The 20,946-nt window shown below is 43.3% G+C and overlaps 1 protein-coding gene across 1 annotated transcript in view; it reads left to right on the top strand.

Annotated features, from left to right (window-relative positions):
* The window catches only part of LOC115138651 (cysteine-rich motor neuron 1 protein-like), a 196,529-nt gene that overhangs the window by 114,503 nt on the left and 61,080 nt on the right, over nucleotides 1–20,946 (top strand). Inside the window, exon 6 of the mRNA XM_029675742.2 lies at nucleotides 11,038–11,220. Within this exon, the coding sequence (XP_029531602.2) occupies nucleotides 11,038–11,220 (183 nt within the window). The remainder of the gene's footprint in view (nucleotides 1–11,037; nucleotides 11,221–20,946) is intronic.

Here is a 20,946-nt window from a genome sequence, read left to right as displayed (position 1 = left end):
TGAGCTGAGAGTTAATGGCATCTAATTTAATGTTGAGTTCTGTACGTTGGGATCTCAACTCAGAAAGGATGTCTTCGACAGAGTGTGGGGTTGGCATTCGTTGGGTCTTGGGGGGGAACGGGTCCTCTTGTTCCTGGCTAATGGCGCTAGCTTTTTCTGAAGCTAGCTGTTTCTTGGAGGCTTTTTCCGTAGCTAATGCTCAAGTCCGGGTAAAAATGTCACCTGTAGTGTCGCCTTTTGTAGCCGCCATGACTTTTTGACTAAAGCTAAAGGAGTTTAAACTTGAAGTTGAGGTAAGATTAGGAATTGGAAACTACTTTTGCGGTGCTCTTAGTTCATGCGGCCATCTCCTTCAAGGGTCACTTGATCCCCCTATTAAATGTTTTTAAATTCTGCATCGTTGGGAAGGGCTCGTAATAAAGCATTTTACGGTAAAGTCCACACTTGTTGTATTCGGCGCATGTGACAAATACAATTTGATTCGATTTTTGGATTTGATTTCATGTTATGTCAGTTCGCAGACGGAGGTTAGACTAAACAATATATTTCTTGGCTAGACAGTCAAAGGAGGACCTGGTGCTGTTATTGGCTTTAGAAACAGGAAGTTGACTAAAGGTCATCAGTTTCAACATTTCTGGAAAGAAATATCCACACTAGCTTAGGCTGGTGTACCACATAAAGTGAAGCAATGTATTTATTTTTACCTTTATTCAACTAGGCAAGTCAGTTAAGAAGAAATTCTTATTTTCAATGACAGCCTAGGAACAGTGGGTTAACTGGTCTAGGAACAGTGGGTTAACTGGTCTAGGAACAGTGGGTTAACTGCCTGGTTCATGGGCAGAATGACAGATCTGCACCTTGTCAGCTCGGGGATTCGACCTTGCAACCTATCGGTTACTAGTCCAACGATCTAACCATCTGCCGCCCATATTGGGCATGCGTTCTACGTGTTATGCTAATATATACATTCAAACACAGTGACTGACTAGGCACAACAACTCAATCTGTAAAGTATGTGGAGGAGATTAGAATAACATTTGACCAGGCCTGGGAGCCATTGTGGGATCAGATATTTTGTATGTTTAATTCCATTGCTGTAAGCAGTAAGCACTAGCTATCTCACTCAATAAGTTCACATTACTCTAAACTCTGAGGCCGTATGTGTGATGCAGCCTTGATTTGCAGGTGCTGTTGCCTGCCAGGCTGGTGTGTTATTCTGTTCATCCACAGAGCGGAGGCTTGTCTGCCTGTCTGCTGATTGAGAGAGGGAGGCACACCTGTCGAGTGCTGCATGTTATGACATTATTTAGTCTCTGTCTCAGCAACACAGACAAAACATGAGGCTGCGGTGGCATGGGGGAATGAAGAGATCTGGCTAGCTGGCTGGGAGAGAGGGAGGAAGGGTTTGGTCCAGACATAGGGGAGAGAGAGGGAGGAGGGGTGGTGGCAGGGGTGAGGAAACCCGAAGAGAATTGGAGAAGAACAGATAATAGCAGACAGACAGACAGGCAGGCAGGCAGGCATTGAGATGATAGATATACAGGCAGACAGATTGGTAGGAGAGGAGTGCACCAGGAGTGCATGGTTCTCACAGGTTCCTGATAACTAAGAGATAGCCATTACATGGGAGGTTTAGTACAGAGGAACAGATAATAGCAGACAGACAGACAGGCAGACAGACAGGCAGGCAGGCAGGCATTGAGATGATAGATATACAGACAGACAGATTGGTAGGAGAGGAGTGCACCAGGAGTGCATGGTTCTCACATGTTCCTGATAACTAAGAGATAGCCATTACATGGGAGGTTTAGTACAGAGGAACAGATAATAGCAGACAGACAGACAGGCAGACAGACAGGCAGGCAGGCATTGAGATGATAGATATACAGGCAGACAGATTGGTAGGAGAGGAGTGCACCAGGAGTGCATGGTTCTCACAGGTTCCTGATAACTAAGAGATAGCCATTACATGGGAGGTTTAGTACAGAGGAACAGATAATAGCAGACAGACAGACAGGCAGACAGACAGACAGGCAGGCATTGAGATGATAGATATACAGGCAGACAGATTGGTAGGAGAGGAGTGCACCAGGAGTGCATGGTTCTCACAGGTTCCTGATAACTAAGAGATAGCCATTACATGGGAGGTTTAGTACAGAGGAACAGACAGAGGCCTCTGCTTCTCTGTTTTCTATAAACATAATGGTGATGATAATCCAGTAGAACATTGTCTGCTGCAAACAAACTACAGGACCCACTGTGTGTTTATCAAACCTCAATGTAGCTGACTGTTGTTTTTTACCATGGGAAAGTACACACATAATGTAGCCGGGATATATTATTATATATCTATTATTCTGTATATATATTTCTATGACCACAGTTACCATAGGATTGGACTAGCATTTTCATTTGTAGATATCAAATGAAGGCCGTTGGCATTCGAAACCTTTTCATTTGAACCTTAAAAACTACTCAAATCAGCCTGTAATATAATCTAATCAGTATGTTTGTCTCAGTTCTAATATGTAGCTATACTAGTCAGAGTGGGCCTGGTATGAGATATACAATTAAAGCAGGTTACATGGTAGATTACATTGTGTAAATCCTTCACTCCTCTCTTCGTTAAAGTTGGAGACTTTTATCTCCCTCGCCAACTTTAAACATCTGCTATCTGAGCAGCTAACCGATCGCTGCAGCTGTACATAGTCCATCGGTAAATAGCCCACCCAATTTACCTACCTCATCCCCATACTGTTTTTATTTATTTACTTTTCTGCTCTTTTGCACACCAGTATCTCTACCTGCACATGACCATCTGATCATTTATCACGATAATTATTCACCTACCTCCTCATGCCTTTTGCACACAATGTATATAGACTCTTTTTTCTCTCTTCTTTTTTTCTTCTTCTGTGCTATTGACTTGTTTATTGTTTACTCCATGTGTAACTCTGTGTTGTTGTCTGTTCACACTGCTATGCTTTATCTTGGCCAGGACGCAGTTGTAATTGAGAACTTGTTCTCAACTAGCCTACCTGGTTAAATAAAGGTGAAATAAAAAATGTAAAATAAATATGAACTCAGCAGAAAAATAAACGTCCTCTCACTGTCAACTGCATTTATTTTCAGCAAACTTAACGTGTAAATATTTGTATGAACATAACAAGATTCAACGACTGAGACATAAACTGAACAAGTTCCACAGACATGTGACTAACAGAAATGGAATAATGTGTCCCTGAACAAAGGGGGACCAAATCAAAAGTAACAGTCAGTATCTGGTGCGGTCACCAGCTGCATTAAGTACTGCAGTGCATCTCTTCCTCGTGGACTACACCAGATTTTCTGTGAGATGTTACCCCACTCTTCCACCAAGGCACCTGCAAGTTCCCTGACATTTCTGGGGGGAATGGCCCTAGCCCTCACCCTCCGATCCAACAGGTCCCAGACGTGCTCAATGGGATAGAGGTCTGGGCTCTTCGCTGGCCATGGCAGAACATGGACATTCCTGTCTTGCAGGAAATCATGCACAGAACGAGCAGTATAGCTGGTGGCATTGTCATGCTGGTGGGTCATGTCAGGATGAGCCTGCAGGAAGGGTACCACATGAGGGAAGAGGATGTCTTCCCTTGTAACGCACAGAGTTGAGATTGCTTGCAATGACAACAAGCTCAGTCCGATGATGCTGTGGCACACCTCCCCAGACCATGACGGACCCTCCGCCTCCAAAGTGCAGGCCTCGGTGTAACGCTCATTCCTTCAACGATAAACGCAAATACGACTATCACCCCTGGTGATAGAAAACCGCGACTCATCAGTGAAGAGCACTTTTTGCCAGTCCTGTCTGGTCCAGCGACATTGTTGCCGGTGATGTCTGGTGAGGATCTGCCTTACAACAGGCCTACAAGCCCTCACTCCAGCCTCGTTCAGCCTATTGTGGACAGTCTGAGCACTGATGGAGGGATTGTGCATTCCTGATGTAACTCGGGCAGTTGTTGCCGTGCTGTACCTGTCCCGCAGGTGTGATGTTTGGATGTACTGATCCTGTGCAGGTGTTGTTACATGTAGTCTGCCACTGCGAGGACGATCAGCTGTCCGTCCTGTCTCCCTGTAGTGCTGTCTTAGGCATCTCACAGTACGGACATTAGAATATATTGCGCTAGCCACATCTGCAGCCCTCATGCCTCCTTGCAGCATGCCTAAGGCACGTTCACACAGATAAGCAGGGACCCTGGGCATCTTTCTTGTGGTGTTTTTCAGAGTCAGTAGAAAGGCCTCTTTAGTGTCCTAAGTTTCGTTACTGTGACCGTAATACCTTTACAATGAAGATCTGTGAAGTTATTTGCATTTTTATGAATTATCTTTGAAAGACAGGGTCTTAAAAAAGGGGCATTTGTTTTTTTGCTGAGTTTATGTGTGTGTGTGTTAGGACTAGTAGCTCCCTCCTTATTCTCTCTCCTCACACACTCTCATGCTGTCCTTCACACTTATATAATTTAACTACAAACTCATAGCATACAGAAAGCCTGTATTCAATGAACCAATTTTGTTTCGACTGCAGTTGAATCAAAATTGTTTCACTGAATACAGGCTATCTGTATGCTATGAGGAAAGAACTGCAGTTGAAACAAAATTGGTTCACTGAATATATTCTTTCTGTGTGCTATGAGAAAAGAACTGCAGTTGAAACAAAATTGGTTCACTGAATACAGCCTTTCTGTATGCTATGAATTTGGAGTTAAATTATATCGGTGTGAAGTTTGTAGTTGTTCGTGCATGCTTGCCGTGGCACAGCACGGTGAGTTAGCAGTCAAAGACGCTCACACGGTGTACGAGTAAGAGTTGGTTTACTAAGTGGTTCGAGCGATGCTCTTTTCTTAACAGCATGAGGAAATGTGTAGCCTAAGTATTTCTTTATCGCCTTTTAGACTGAGTGACTTATGGATATGAAGACAGAGAACAGTAATCCAGATCACAAAGCATAGCAAAGTGCTGCATGTGTGTGTGTGTGTTGTGTGTTGGATTACTCTTCATTGCCCTGAGGGCATGTGGTGGTGAAAGTGAGGCTGTGGAATGGAGCGGCGTGGTGTTTGATTATTGTCGCCATGGCAACGCGTGCCTGTCAATATTTTGATTGACAGCCAGGTGTTGCTTTTGGAAGTGTGATTTGTGGACATAATGGAAATGCTAAGTGAGACAATGTCTGCAGCACACACCACTACAAGAGCAAGGAAACAGAGTTCAGGGTAAAGAAGGTGAATGAAGGCGTAAATGTGTACTATGTGACATGAAACATGGACATGGAACACTGAGTGTAGAAAACATTAGGGACACCTTCCTAATAATGATTTGCACCCCCCTTTGCCCTCAGAACAGCCTGAATTCGTCGGGGCATGGACTCTACAAGGTGTCGAAAGCTTTCCACAGGGATCTTGGCCCATATTGACTCCAATGCTTCCCGAAGCCCTTTGAGTATTGGACCATTGTTGATACACACAGGAAACTGTGGAGCGTGAAAAATCCAGCAGCGTTGAAGTTTTTGACACCGGTGCGCTTTACACAAAATACCATACCCCGTTCAAAAGCACTTAAATATTTTGTCTTGCCCATTCACCCTATAAATGACACACATACACAATCCATGTCTCAATTGTCTCAAGGCTTAAAAATCCTTCTTTAACCTGTCTCCTCCCCCCTTCATCTACGCAGATTGAAGTTGATTTAACAATTGACATCAATAAGGGATCATAGCTTTCACCTGGATCCTCCGAGTCAGTTTATGTCATGGAAAGAGCAGGTATTCAAAATGTTTTGTACACTCAGTGCACATTCAATTGTGTCCTTGATGCACAGTTATTTCACAATCTGAAGAGTTTACTTTTTTTTGCATGAAAGGCATAACATCATAATAAGTTCTGGTTTGTTTTGGCAATACCTTTCCAACTATATTCACAGAATGCAAATCACAACAGGTACAATAGCTATTACAATTTCTTTCTTTTTTAAATGTTGTTCCCTCCAAAGCTTTTCACAGCCAATGGTGAATCTGTATCCAGGTTGTTGGTGGGTTATCAAATATTTACAGGATTCCTCTATCACGCAGTGCCACAACATGCACATCTGTTGTTTTTGATTAATTGATGTCCTTATGCTCTTTGGCTCTTTGGCTTGGCAGGCACACCATTGTTTATCTACTGCCAAAAGATGAAACTCTGCTCTATCAGAAGTAGATTATGGAGGTGCTTAGAAAGGTGTTTTTCTCTATTGACTCAAGACACACAGATACATCCATTAAAAAGCACATGCACACACATGCACGCACGCACACACACACACACATCAAAACACACACATATATTGAAACACACATGTTGCCAAGCCATGTTGGATCCCTGCCTTTGCTTTATAGGCGTCTTTCTAGGATTATATCTGAGACAGTGGACTCATCCATCACCATGGTGAAACTAAATAGTCCTCCAGGTAATGAGATCTAAAGCCTTGTTAAAAGTTACCAATAAGAGTGTCTTTGTCTCTACATGAGAGCAGGACTTTCATTGAGCAAGCCCAAGGGGAACACTTTGGCAATAAGAGTGTTTTTAAGTATGAGAAATAAACACTTTAGCCATTGAAGTATCGATGTTTCATAGCCCTGGCTATCTGTAATATGCTGCCTGCCAAACTGTAATATCATAAGTTGCTTTCTGGGTGAGTTTTGAATGATCCAAGCTTCAAAGGTTTGATCCTGATCCTGCATTAGTGTTTACTATTTGAAAGGTTGGTTAAGGCTTGGTTATATGTAGGTGTATTGTGGACCAACAGAACTATAGCAGCAATACTATTAAGCAAGATGAAGTTATCTGGTATGGATAATGTACTGTACATAGTTGAATATTTATATGGCTGTAGCTTGCTGGATCACGATATATGCTTAAGATATTCAACCATGTCTTTCTGATTAAAAACCAACAATTTTCTGTCAAGTGTTCCCTGTCAGGGCTCTGTACCCTTCCATCATGAGACAAAAACACACATGCACACACACTAGTGCCACTAGAAGCGATGACATCGATTTCCATCCGGCCAGGTGGGCGACGTGTGTTAGGAAATATGAAATATGAAAATGCTTTTGGATGCAGTCATCCCCTTAAGAATTATTTTCTGTGAAGGCTCATGAAATTGACATCACCTGGAGACAGACACCTTGAATGGCATTTTAGGATTAATAATGCCAAACGGTGGTTCAGTTCAACCAAAAATCTAAAAGACCAAATGGCTACAAAATCTGGTAACCCATTCCATGTTGGAAGACTTTTCTCACCAAACAATGAAGAAACATATTGGTATTATGACTATCCTAGTCATAGATTGCAGTACAAATGCCAGATGATATGTCTATTGAGAGAGGTAGGTCACAAAACATTCAGCACCAATCAAAATTCACAATTTGCTAAATTATTGTCTGCAAATCTCATCCTGCTTATCTGTGAAGAGAAAGGATAAGATCTACAGAGATTCAGAGTATGACTTCAGCTTGGTTTCCGCGCAAGCAAACTGCTTACACAATCAGTCAATCTCCAAGACTCATTCATTGTCATGGAATAACCATGTGGAGAATATCCAGGTGGATAATAACCATGTGGAGAATATCCAGGTGGAGAATAACCATGTGGAGAATATCCAGGTGGATAATAACCATGTGGAGAATATCCAGGTGGATAATAACCATGTGGACAATATCCAGGTGGATAATAACCATGTGGAGAATATCCAGGTGGAGAATAACCATGTGGAGAATATCCAGGTGGATAATAACCATGTGGAGAATATCCAGGTGGATAATAACCATGTGGACAATATCCAGGTGGATAATAACCATGTGGAGAATATCCAGGTGGATAATAACCATGTGGAGAATATCCAGGTGGAGAATAACCATGTGGAGAATATCCAGGTGGAGAATAACCATGTGGAGAATATCCAGGTGGATAATAACCATGTGGAGAATATCCAGGTGGATAATAACCATGTGGAGAATATCCATGTGGAGAATATCCAGGTGGAGAATAACCATGTGGAGAATATCCAGGTGGAGAATAACCATGTGGAGAATATCCAGGTGGATAATAACCATGTGGAGAATATCCAGGTGGATAATAACCATGTGGAGAATATCCATGTGGAGAATATCCAGGTGGATAATAACCATGTGGACAATATCCAGGTGGATAATAACCATGTGGAGAATATCCAGGTGGAGAATAACCATGTGGAGAATATCCAGGTGGATAATAACCATGTGGAGAATATCCAGGTGGAGAATAACCATGTGGAGAATATCCAGGTGGAGAATAACCATGTGGAGAATATCCAGGTGGATAATAACCATGTGGAGAATATCCAGGTGGATAATAACCATGTGGAGAATATCCAGGTGGATAATAACCATGTGAAAAATATCCAGGTGGAGAATAACCATGTGCTTCAAATGCATCATGATGCACAAGTAACTGCCAAAATAATGGAAACACCAACATAGTGTCTTATAGGGCATTGGGCCACCACGAGCCACCAGAACTGCTTTAATGCACCTTGGAATAAGTTCTACAAGTGTCTGGAACTCTATTGGAGGGATGCGACACCATTCCTCGACAGGAAATTCCATAATTTGGTGTTTTGCTGATGGTGGTGGAAAACGCTGTCTCAGGAACCGCTCCAGAATCTTCCATAAGGGTTCAATTGGGTTGAGACCGGTGATTGAGACGTACTGAAGTAGCCAAAGTAATGGGCAACTGGGCCTGCTCAGCATTTTTATACATGACCCCTAAGCATTATGGGATGTTAATTCCACTGTGTGGAAGCATCTGCTTTCTACAGTATATACAGTATATACTGTGTATCCTTAATTTACTTTACTGTTTCCTTTATTTTGGCAGGTACCTGTATACTGAGAAGCAATAGTCCCAGAGGATCCCCTCTGGCCCTGTCCATTCACAAGCCTATAGTATGGATGTGTTGTTACCCGTGCGTCAGAATACAACATAAGTCTGTCCTGCATCATTGGTACCCCCTAACCACAGTACAGTGATTTGCTGTAGTAGCCATTAGTGTTGCTGGCCTGTGGTTTTCATGTGCCAGTGGGTAACTGTTTCATTTATAAAGGCAATAATACCCAAGACGGAGGCACTCAGTGAACATCTGGGAAGGAAGTATGCGATGCCAGAATTACCATCTGCCATGGTAATTCTGCCCCACAACTCTCTTACTACTCTCCCAGGCAGCTCTGATCCACTGCAGCCTGTAGCTCTGGAGACCCCAGCTTTTCTTCCAAGTTCTTGGACCAGTTCTTGATTGAGTTTCTGACTCAATGGAACCAATGGTATTGTTACCAAAAGTGCAAACTCCACCCATCTCCATTACCTGCACTCCAGGCAGACCCAATCACATGCTCAAGAAATCACAAAGAGGACCTTGAAACACTGCTCCCGAAATACATGCATTGTATAGTGATGTCCTTGTATGACACCTACACACTGATGCCATCATAATAGACAGTAAATAGGGCCGGGATGATACCAGTATTGTAATACTTGTTAGTATCGTGGCAAGCAAACAAAACACGAAGTGGATATAAATTCTTTAGGAAAACAGCCCTAATGTTGGAAGCAAATGTTGTCATCCAGAGTCACATGTATTTATTTTCCAAGCTATAGCACAAAATATTTGACATACTGCAGGTTTTTAAAGGACCAAAAAGTTCGGACTGCTTTGTGTTTACATTTTTGCAGTGAAAAAAATATTGTAATACCCCCTCCCACACACACACACGCACACATACCTTCCAATGCTTTACACACACCATAGCAGTCGATACGAGGAGGGAGGCACGCACACATACACAGAACAGCATTTAAGAACATATGAACAGAAGTGGGCCTGATAAGAAAATTGTTGAGTGAATCCATAGCCCTTACTGGTGTGACAACCATGCATGCAGTATCGCCCCATCACGTTGTTATTCATTGAACCACAACTAATTGCCAAAACGAATAGCAGAAAATGAAAGACCCCACATTCCATATTGGCAGGCCCTGTAATTGTAAACATGTAGAAACCAATTTTCCTGTGCCATTGATTCCTGGGAATGAACTGTTCTCTGATACAGCTGCACGAGATTAAATGCTTGTGCGTTTTTTAATATTTTTTGAACCAGACATTTTTTAATGGTTTTTAATAGCTGAAGAGGACAGACAGATTACCAGTTGCTCTTGGAGTGAACAGACTCCTCCTGAGAGGGATAAGAGTTAAGACCCCACTAGGCACAGATGTCAATTCAACGTCTAGTCCACATTGGTTCAAGGTAATTGAAATGACTTGGAAACAACCTTGATTCAACAAGTATGTGCCCAGTGGGACAGTTGTGTTGTGTTGGAGATGAAATGGGTTGAAAGTTATTCATTGTTAATAACTTTTTGTGTGAATGTGTGCGTCTTGCATCAAATGTTTTCCTATAGTGGTGCAGTATTTCCATCCATCTGTAGGTACTATAGTTTACAATCTGTCTCTCTCATACATTGGTATCTGTGAGTTGTACTCCCTGACGCACACTCACCACTGTAGGCCTTATATCAAGAAAGGTGCATTTTTTCACCTTGTGTTGCCATGGAGACCAGGAGAGACCAATTTCATAGCCTTCTGAAACTCTGCTGTGTCTTTACAACAGACACCGCGCTAGCTGTCTGATGGGAATTTTGGACCACTTTTGTCATCGTTATAATCTGTTTTTCTCTTTTGTTCCTACTTTTAAAAAATGTTGTTCTTTGCTATTGCTTGGTTGGTGGGCGTAAGAAATAACCCTGAAAGAAAGGGAGTTTTTCCCAGACAATGGGCCTCTGCTTCTGCTTGCTCTTTGGGATCAGGGCAGGTTATTGTAAAAGCACTTAGTGACAACTGTAGATGTAAAATAGGGGCATTATTAATACATTTGATTGATTGATTGATACATTTCTCTCATCATAAATCCTTTCTCCTCTCTAGAGACGAAGCCGGCGTGCAGCTTCAACGGGTCAGAGTACCATGACGGAGACATGTTCCGAATGGACGCCTGCCACTTCTGCCGCTGTCAGGGAGGGGTGTCGGTGTGCTTCACCGCCCAGTGTGGCATCCTGCACTGTGAACGCTACTACATCCCTGAAGGAGAGTGCTGTCCAGTCTGTGAAGGTATGACATCATCACCAAATGACATCGCTTCTGACTCCTCCCTCCCTGTATGACATGACACAGACTCCCTCTGTATTCACAAAGAGTCGTCTCAGAGTAGGAGTGCTGATAAAGGATCAGATTTGCCTTTCACATCATAATGAATACGATTATATGGACATGTGGTACCTGATCCTAGATCAGCACTGTTACACTGAGACAATTTTTTAATACAGGCCCATATCACCATAAATGAGAAATCCCATAATAGTTACTGTCTAGAAACAGAATCAAATGAAACATGTTCCTTTAAGGGGAATCACTAAACCTCGTCCTTACACGACTCACTATTGTATGTATTCAGATCGTGGTCAAGCCTATGAGCAATGTTACATCGGTTTCTAAAGTTCCCTCAAGGACAGAGATGTGGCAACAGAAATGACAGTCTGCTGAGACCAATGCATTTCATACCATTTCATTCAAATGAGTGCCTGTGGTAAAGAGCAGATTTGCTCTGCCTGAGTGCAAAGCATTAATAAACATCAGGAGAGAGATGAGCTGAGGCAAATGCCTAACTCCTACACCACCGTGACAATACCCAGCTATAGGCAATTAAAGCCTGAATGATGAGATTACTTAAACAGTCACTGAGTCAGTTCTTCTCCCTTCTGTTTCTCACTCAACCTATCTTTGACTGACTGTCTTTGGCTCAGACACACACACACACACACACACACACACACACACACACACACACACACACACACACACACACACAGAGGGCTTTATTTTATCAAACCTAATGCAATGGTAATTCTAAGCCCTACTGGTAGTGCTATAGGTCCGGGGTGTGTCAGAAATATTTTTGCTATTTTCACAGCCGTTATTATGAGCTCAATAGCTGGCAGTCGTGTGAAAGGCCTGGATCTTGATGAATAAACAAGTTGTAGGTGTGACGAGGGTGTGGCCACTCACTGGCCAATCCAGTCGTTCCATGGCTTAATACTGCATGCATTTGTCTCATATTCTCTAGCTTATTGACAGTCTTTGCATTGTCATCAGCTCCAATTCAGCTGGGGGGCATGGAATATTGTTGTCCAAGTCCATTGTGGATTGATACTGTAGCCTATCCTATTTAATAAACTGTAGTAACAGTAAAAAAACATTCAGTGTTTGATCAATATGTTTGGAGTGTTGACAGTCAACATTGTTGTACTTGGCTTCAATGAGTATAAGCCTTTACGCATCACACTTCTTCTCAAATAAAAAATACTAGCTTTTGTTATAGTAGGGTAAGGGCTTGTTTTTTAATCAAAGTAAATGGAGAACAAGCGATTGTTACTGGAAAATAACTTAAACGTTTCTAAATATTAGTGCCACCGGATGATCTCATCTCACGTCAGCCAAACCCTTTATCGATAGTCTTGACAACTTAGAGAATACATTGGGCATGAAAAAACCCCGCCTTAATTGTTTAATTGTTTTTTAATCATTTGTTTTTTATGTTTCTAAATACGAGGTTTACGGGTGCAAAAATAACATCTCTCTTGTTCCATGTCCATATGGTCCCTGTGCTTCAAGACTGGATAGGCTGTGCTTCCGCTGTCAAAATCCAATGTCATAACCAAACGCATTACCGCTAAGACCAGCTTTCGGTTGGACTTAAGTATCCCCAACTAGCACATGCTGAAATTGGTACTTTTTAAGGACACTCAGATATTGCCACCCCTCCCACTTCAGTGCAAGCGAGCTCATTTTACACAGATAAATTAAAAATCCTGCTGCTTTGAAGAGCACCACATTCAGTGCTTTCGGGAAAGGATTCAGACCCTTTGACGTTTTCCACATTTGATTACTTTACAACCTTATTCTAAAATAGATTATTTTCTCATCTACACACAGTACCCCATAATGACAAAGCATTTTAGAAAATGTTGCTAATTTATATCACATTTACATTAGTATTCAGACTCTTTACTCTGTACTTTGTTGAAGCACCTTTGGCAGCGATTAGTGACTCAAGTCTTCTTGGGTAAGATGCTAAAAGCTTGGCACACCTGTATTTGGGGAGTTTCTCCCATTCTTTTCTGCAGATCCTCTCAAGCTCTGTCAGGTTGGATGGGGAGCATTGCTGCAAAGCTATTTTCAGGTCTCTCCAGAGATGTTCGATCGGGTTCAAGTCCGGGCTCTGGCTGGGCCACTGAAAAACATCCCCACAGCATGATGCTGCCACCACCATGCTTCACCATAGGGATGGTGCCAGGTTTCCTCCAGACGTGACACTTGGAAGAGTTCAATCTTGGTTTCATCAGAGTATTGTTTCTCATTATCTTAGAGTCTTTAGGTGCCTTTTGGCAAACTCCAAGTGGGCTATCATGTGCCATTTACTGAGGAGTGGCTTCCGTCTGGCCTGATAAAGGACTGATTGGTCGAGTGCTGTAGAGATGGTTGTCCTTCTGGAAGATTCTTCCATCTCCATAGAACTCTGAAGCTCTGTCAGAGTAACCATCGGGTTTTGGTCACCTGCCTGACCAAGGCCGTTCTCCCCCGATTGCTCAGTTTGGCCAGGCAGCCAGCTCTAGGAAGAGTCTTCGTGGTTCCAAACTTCTTGCATTTAAGAATGATGAAGGTCACTGTATTCAATGATGTAGAAATGTTGTGGTACCATTACCCAGATCTGTGCATTGACACAAACCTGTCTCAGAGTTCTATGGACAATTCCTTCGACATCATGGCTTGGTTTTTGCTCTGAGAAGCACTGTCAACTGTGGGATCTTATATAAACAGGTGTGTGCCTTTCCAAATCATGTCCAATCAATTGAATTTTCCACAGGTGGACTCCAATCAACTTGTAGAAACATCTCAAGGATTATCGATGTTAACAGGATGCAACTGAGCTCAATTTCGAATCTCACAGCAAAGGATTTGAATACTTATTTAAATAAGGTATTTCAGGTTTTGATTTGTAATACATCTGCAAAAATGTCTAAAACCCATTTTCACTTTGTCGTTATGAGGTACTGTGTGTAGATTGATGAGGACTTGCATTTATTTAATCCATATTTTATAATTCAGCTATTCATAGAACAAGCTTTCAAATTATGCGCACCTGACCCAGATTACGATTTGAAATGGGTCGTTTTTGGATTGCGTAAAACAACAACAGTAATTATGTGATGGTGAGGATGCAGGGATGTGTTCCAAACAAAACAACTGAACAATTAATGTCCCCTCACTGTCAACTACGTTTATTTTCACTTAACATGTGTAAATATTTGTATGAACATAACAAGATTCAACAACTGAGACATAAACTGAACAAGTTCCACAGACATGTGACCAACATAAATGGAATAATGTGTCCCTGAACAAAGGGGGAGTCAAAATCAAAAGTAACAGTCAGTATCTGGTGCGGTCACCAGCTGCATTAAGTACTGCAGTGCATCTCCTCCTCATGGACTGCACCAGGTTTACCAGTTCTTGCTGTGAGATGTTACCCCACTCTTCAACCAAGGCACCTGCAAGTTCCATGACATTTCTGAGGGGAATGGCCCAAGCCCTCACCCTCCGATCCAACAAGTCCCAGACTTGCTCAATGGGATTGAGATCTGGGCGCTTCGCTGGCCATGGCAGAACACTGATATTCCTGTCTTGCAGGAAATCATGCACAGAACGAGCATTATGGCTGGTGGCATTGTCATGCTGGAGGGTCATGGCAGGATGAGCCTGCAGGAAGGGTACCACATGAGGGAGGAGGATGTTTTCCCTATAACGCACAGCATTGAGAGCACTGCAATGACAACAAGCTCAGTCCGATGATGCTGTGACACACCGCCCCAGACCATGACGGACCCTCCACCTCCAAACCTTTCGCGCTCCAGAGTACAGGCCTCGGCGTAACGCTCATTCCTTTGACAATAAACGTGAATCCGACCATCACCCCTGGTGATAGAAAACCACGACTCATCAGTGAAGAGCACTTTTTGCCAGTCCTGTCTGGTCCAGGGACGGTGGGTTTGTGCCCATAGGCGACGTTGTTGCCGGTGATATCTGGTGAAGACCTGCCTTATAACAGTTCTACAAGCCCTCAGTCTAGCCTCTCTCAGCCTATTGCGTACAGTCTGAGCACTGATGGAGGGATTGTGCAATCCTGGTGTAACTCGGGCAGTTGTTGTTACCATCCTGTACCAGTCTCGCAGGTGTGATGTTTGGATGTACCAATCCTGTGCAGGTGTTGTTACACGTGGTCTGCCACTGCGAGGACGATCAGCTGTCCGTCCTGTCTCCCTGTAGCGCTGTCTTAGGCGTCTCACATTACGGGCATTGCAATTTATTGCCCTGGCCACATCTGCAGTTCTCATACCTCCTTGCAGCATCAAATCAAATCAAATGTATTTATATAGCCCTTCGTACATCAGCTGATATCTCAAAGTGCTGTACAGAAACCCAGCCTAAAACCCCAAACAGCAAGCAATGCAGGTGTAGAAGCACGGTGGCTAGGAAAAACTCCCTAGAAAGGCCAAAACCTAGGAAGAAACCTAGAGAGGAACCAGGCTATGTGGGGTGGCCAGTCCTCTTCTGGCTGTGCCGGGTGGAGATTATAACAGAACATGGCCAAGATGTTCAAATGTTCATAAATGACCAGCATGGTCGAATAATAATAAGGCAGAACAGTTGAAACTGGAGCAGCAGCACAGTCAGGTGGACTGGGGACAGCAAGGAGTCATCATGTCAGGTAGTCCTGGGGCACGGTCCTAGGGCTCAGGTCCTCCGAGAGAGAGAAAGAAAGAGAGAATTAGAGAGAGCATATGTGGGGTGGCCAGTCCTCTTCTGGCTGTGCCGGGTGGAGATTATAACAGAACATGGCCAAGATGTTCAAATGTTCATAAATGACCAGCATGGTCGAATAATAGTAAGGCAGAACAGTTGAAACTGGAGCAGCAGCATGGCCAGGTGGACTGGGGACAGCAAGGAGTCATCATGTCAGGTAGTCCTGGGGCATGGTCCTAGGGCTCAGGTCAGTTGAAACTGGAGCAGCAGCATGGCCAGGTGGACTGGGGACAGCAAGGAGTCATCATGTCAGGTAGTCCTGGGGCATGGTCCTAGGGCTCAGGTCCTCCGAGAGAGAGAAAGAAAGCGAGAAGGAGAGAATTAGAGAACGCACACTTAGATTCACACAGGACACCGAATAGGACAGGAGAAGTACTCCAGATATAATAAACTGACCTCAGCCCCCGACACATAAACTACTGCAGCATAAATACTGGAGGCTGAGACAGGAGGGGTCAGGAGACACTGTGGCCCCATCCGAGGACACCCCCGGACAGGGCCAAACAGGAAGGATATAACCCCACCCACTTTGCCAAAGTACAGCCCCCACACCACTAGAGATATTACTTCAACCACCAACTTACCATCCTGAGACAAGGCTGAGTATAGCCCACAAAGATCTCCGCCACGGCACAACCCAAGGGGGGGGCGCCAACCCAGACAGGATGACCACAACAGTGAATCAACCCACTCAGGTGACACACCCCCTCCAGGGACGGCATGAGAGAGCCCCAGTAAGCCAGTGACTCAGCCCCTGTAATAGGGTTAGAGGCAGAGAATCCCAGTGGAAAGAGGGGAACCGGCCAGGCAGAGACAGCAAGGGCGGTTCGTTGCTCCAGAGCCTTTCCGTTCACCTTCCCACACCTGGGCCATACTACACTCAATCATATGACCCACTGAAGAGAGTCTTCAGTAAAGACTTAAAGGTTGAGACGAGTTTGCGTCTCTGACATGGGTAGGCAGACCGTTCCATAAAAATGGAGCTCTATAGGAGAAAGCCCTGCCTCCAGCTGTTTGCTTAGAAATTCTAGGGACAATTAGGAGGCCTGCGTCTTGTGACCATAGCGTACGTGTAGGTATGTACGGCAGGACCAAATCAGAGAGATAGGTAGGAGCAAGCCCATGTAATGCTTTGTAGGTTAGCAGTAAAACCTTGAAATCAGCCCTTGCTTTGACAGGAAGCCAGTGTAGAGAGGCTAGCACTGGAGTAATATGATCAAATTTGTTGGTTCTAGTCAGGATTCTAGCAGCCGTATTTAGCACTAACTGAAGTTTATTTAGTGCTTTATCCGGGTAGCCAGAAAATAGAGCATTGCAGTAGTCTAACCTGGAAGTGACAAAAGCATGGATTAATTTTTCTGCATCATTTTTGGACAGAAAGTTTCTGATTTTTGCAATGTTACGTAGATGGAAAAAAGCTGTCCTCTAAATGGTCTTGATATGTTCTTCAAAAGAGAGATCAGGGTCCAGAGTAACGCCGAGGTCCTTCACAGTTTTATTTGAGACGACTGTACAACCATTAAGATTAATTGTCAGATTCAACAGAAGATCTCTTTGTTTCTTGGGACCTAGAACAAGCATCTCTGTTTTGTCCGAGTTTAATAGTAGAAAGTTTGCAGCCATCCACTTCCTTATGTCTGAAACACATGCTTCTAGCGAGGGCAATTTTGGTGCTTCACCATGTTTCATTGAAATGTACAGCTGTGTGTCATCCGCATAGCAGTGAAAGTTTACATTATGTTTTCGAATAACATCCCCAAGAGGTAAAATATATAGTGAAAACAATAGTGGTCCTAAAACGGAACCTTGAGGAACACCGAAATTTACAGTTGATTTGTCAGAGGACAAACCATTCACTGAGAAAAACTGATATCTTTCCGACAGATAAGATCTAAACCAGGCCAGAACATGTCCGTGTAGACCAATTTGGGTTTCCAATCTCTCCAAAAGAATGTGGTGATCGATGGTATCAAAAGCAGCACTAAGGTCTAGGAGCACGAGGACAGATGCAGAGCCTCGGTCTGATGCCATTAAAATGTCATTTACCACCTTCACAAGTGCCGTCTCAGTGTTATGATGGGGTCTAAAACCAGACTGAAGCATTTCGTATTCATTGTTTGTCTTCAGGAAGGCAGTGAGTTGCTGCGCAACAGCCTTCTCTAAAAATTTTGAGAGGAATGGAAGATTCGATATAGGCCGATAGTTTTTTATATTTTCTGGGTCAAGGTTTGGCTTTTTCAAGAGAGGCTTTATTACTGCCACTTTTAGTGAGTTTGGTACACATCCAGTGGATAGAGAGCCGTTTATTATGTTCAACATAGGAGGGCCAAGCACAGGAAGCAGCTCTTTCAGTAGTTTAGTTGGAATAGGGTCCAGTATGCAGCTTGAAGGTTTAGAGGCCATGATTATTTTCATCATTGTGTCAAGAGATAGAGTACTAAAACACTTGAGCATCTCTCTTGATCCTAGGTCCTGGCAGAGTTGTGCAGACTCAGGACAACTGAGGTTTGGAGGAATACGCAGGTTTAAAGAGGAGTCTGTAATTTGCTTTCTAATAATCATAATCTTTTCCTCAAAGAAGTTCATGAATTTATCACTGCTAAAGTGAAAGTCATCCTCTCTTGGGGAATGCTGCTTTTTAGTTAGCTTTGCGACAGTATCAAAAAGGAATTTCGGATTGTTCTTATTTTCCTCAATTAAGTTAGAAAAATAGGATGATCGAGCAGCAGTAAGGGCTCTTCGGTACTGCACGGTACCGTCTTTCCAAGCTAGTCGGAAGACTTCCAGTTTGGTGTGGCGCCATTTCCATTCGAATTTTCTGGCCATGTAGTGTATCTGCCTAAGGCACGTTCACGCAGATGAGCAGGGACCCTGGGCATCTTTCTTGTGATGTTTTTCAGAGTCAGTAGAAAGGCCTCTTTAGTGTCCTAAGTTTCATAACTGTGACCTTAATTGCTTACCGTCTGTAAGCTGTTAGTTTCTTAATGACCGCTCCAGAGGTGCATGTTTATTAATTATTTATGGTTCATTGAACAAGCATGTTTAAACCCTTTACAATGAAGATCTGTGAAGTTATTTGGATTTTTATGAATTATCTTTGAAAGACAGGGTACTGAAAAAGGGACATTTCTTTTTTTGCTGAGTTTTTGCACATGTGTGCTTGCTCTACTTCCTCAATGGCACAGCCAGGAGAAAAAAAACCTTAGAGTTCAAGACTTTCCCTGTCATAAAAGTGCTTTGAAATAACTTAGGAACTGTGCACATTTTGGAGAGGTGTATGGCCACTTGGAGACACAAGTTAGTTCTCTCACTCAAACCCTATTAAGATTTTGTTATCAACAAATGTGGTGAAGAGTACAGTAAATGTAAAATTCACATAAAATCAACAGTGTAATGTTTGGATTCAGTCTTGTGTCAGGTGAACTGTTGTGTCCTCAACTTTGGTCTAATTATTTTCCCTTGATCTCCAAACTGTTCCCTTTCAATTGCTACCATGCTTATGCATAATGCTTTTCATATTTCTTCTTTAAGAAACATTTCAATTAGCCCCTATCCATTTAGGCCAAGTCCCAGGTGTTAAACTATAAAACTCTAACCTTTCGGGGACAAATGTAATTTACAACAGCAAACATTTACTTATATTATTAATGTAATATTGACCTCATGATCATTCAGTCCTTGCATCCATAGTTCTGCTCTCCCTGACCGTGGTTACATTTCTTCAGCCCCATCCCTTAGCTTTACAGCAAACCTCATCTCTCGTGGACAGATACACTACATGGCCAAAAGTATGTGGACACCTGCTCATGGAATATCTCAATCCAAAATCAAGGGCAATAATATGGAGTTGGTCCCCCTTTTTCTGCTATATCAGCCTCCACTCTTATGGGAAGCCTTTCCAATAGATGTTGGAACATTGCTGCGGGACTTGCTTCCATTCAAAGAACAAGAGCATTAGTGAGGTCGGCACTGATGTTGGGCGAATAAGCCTGGCCCACAGTCAGCGTTCCAATTCATTCCAAATTTGTTCGATGGAGTTGAGGTCAGGGCTCTGTGCAGGCCAGTAAAGTTCTTCCACACCGACCTCGACAAACCATTTCTGTATGGACCTCGCTTTGTGCATGGGGGCATTGTCATGCTGAAACAGGAAAGGGCTTTCCCCAAACTGTTAAGATTTCACTTAACTGGAACTAAGTGGCCTAGCCCAAACCATGAAAAACAGCCACAGACCATTAGTCCTCCTCCACCAAACTTTACAGTTGGCACTATGCATTCGGGCAGGAATACATTCTCCTGGCATCCGCCAAACCCAGATTCGTCCGTCGGACTGCCAGATGGTGAAATGTGATTCATCATTCCAGACAAAGCGTTTCCACTACTCCAGAGTCCAATGGCAGTGAGCTTTACACCCCTCCAGCCCGACGCTGCTCGGCCATGGAAACCCATTTCATGAAGCTCCCGATAAACAGTTCTTGTGCTGACTTTGCTTCCAGAGGCAGTTTGGAACTGAGTGTTGCAACTGAGGACAGACGATTTTTAAGTGCTTCAGCACTTGGCGGTCCCGTTCTGTGAGCTTGTGTGGCCTACCAATTTGCAGCTGAGCCATTGTTGCTCCAAGACATTTCCCGTCACCATAACAGCACTTTTGACCGGGGCAGCTCTAGCAGGGCAGAGATTTTACAAACTGACTTGTTGAAAAGTTGGCATCCTATGACAGTACCACTTTGAAAGTCACTGAGCTCTTCAGTAAAGCCATTCTACTGGCAATGTTTGTCTGTGGCGATTTCATGGTTGTGTGCTCGATTTAATACACCTGTCAGCAACGGGTGTGGCTGAAATAGCCGAATCCGCTAATTTGAAGGGGTGTCCACATGCTTTGTATAGTGTAAACACTGAGTGTAAAAAATATTAGGAACA

Source organism: Oncorhynchus nerka, linkage group LG12 (assembly GCF_034236695.1).
Source record: "Oncorhynchus nerka isolate Pitt River linkage group LG12, Oner_Uvic_2.0, whole genome shotgun sequence".
In the NCBI taxonomy this organism is placed as follows: Eukaryota; Metazoa; Chordata; class Actinopteri; order Salmoniformes; family Salmonidae; genus Oncorhynchus; species Oncorhynchus nerka.
The sequence above is the reverse complement of the archived record's forward strand: the minus strand, read 5'-3'. Positions and strand labels throughout refer to the sequence as shown.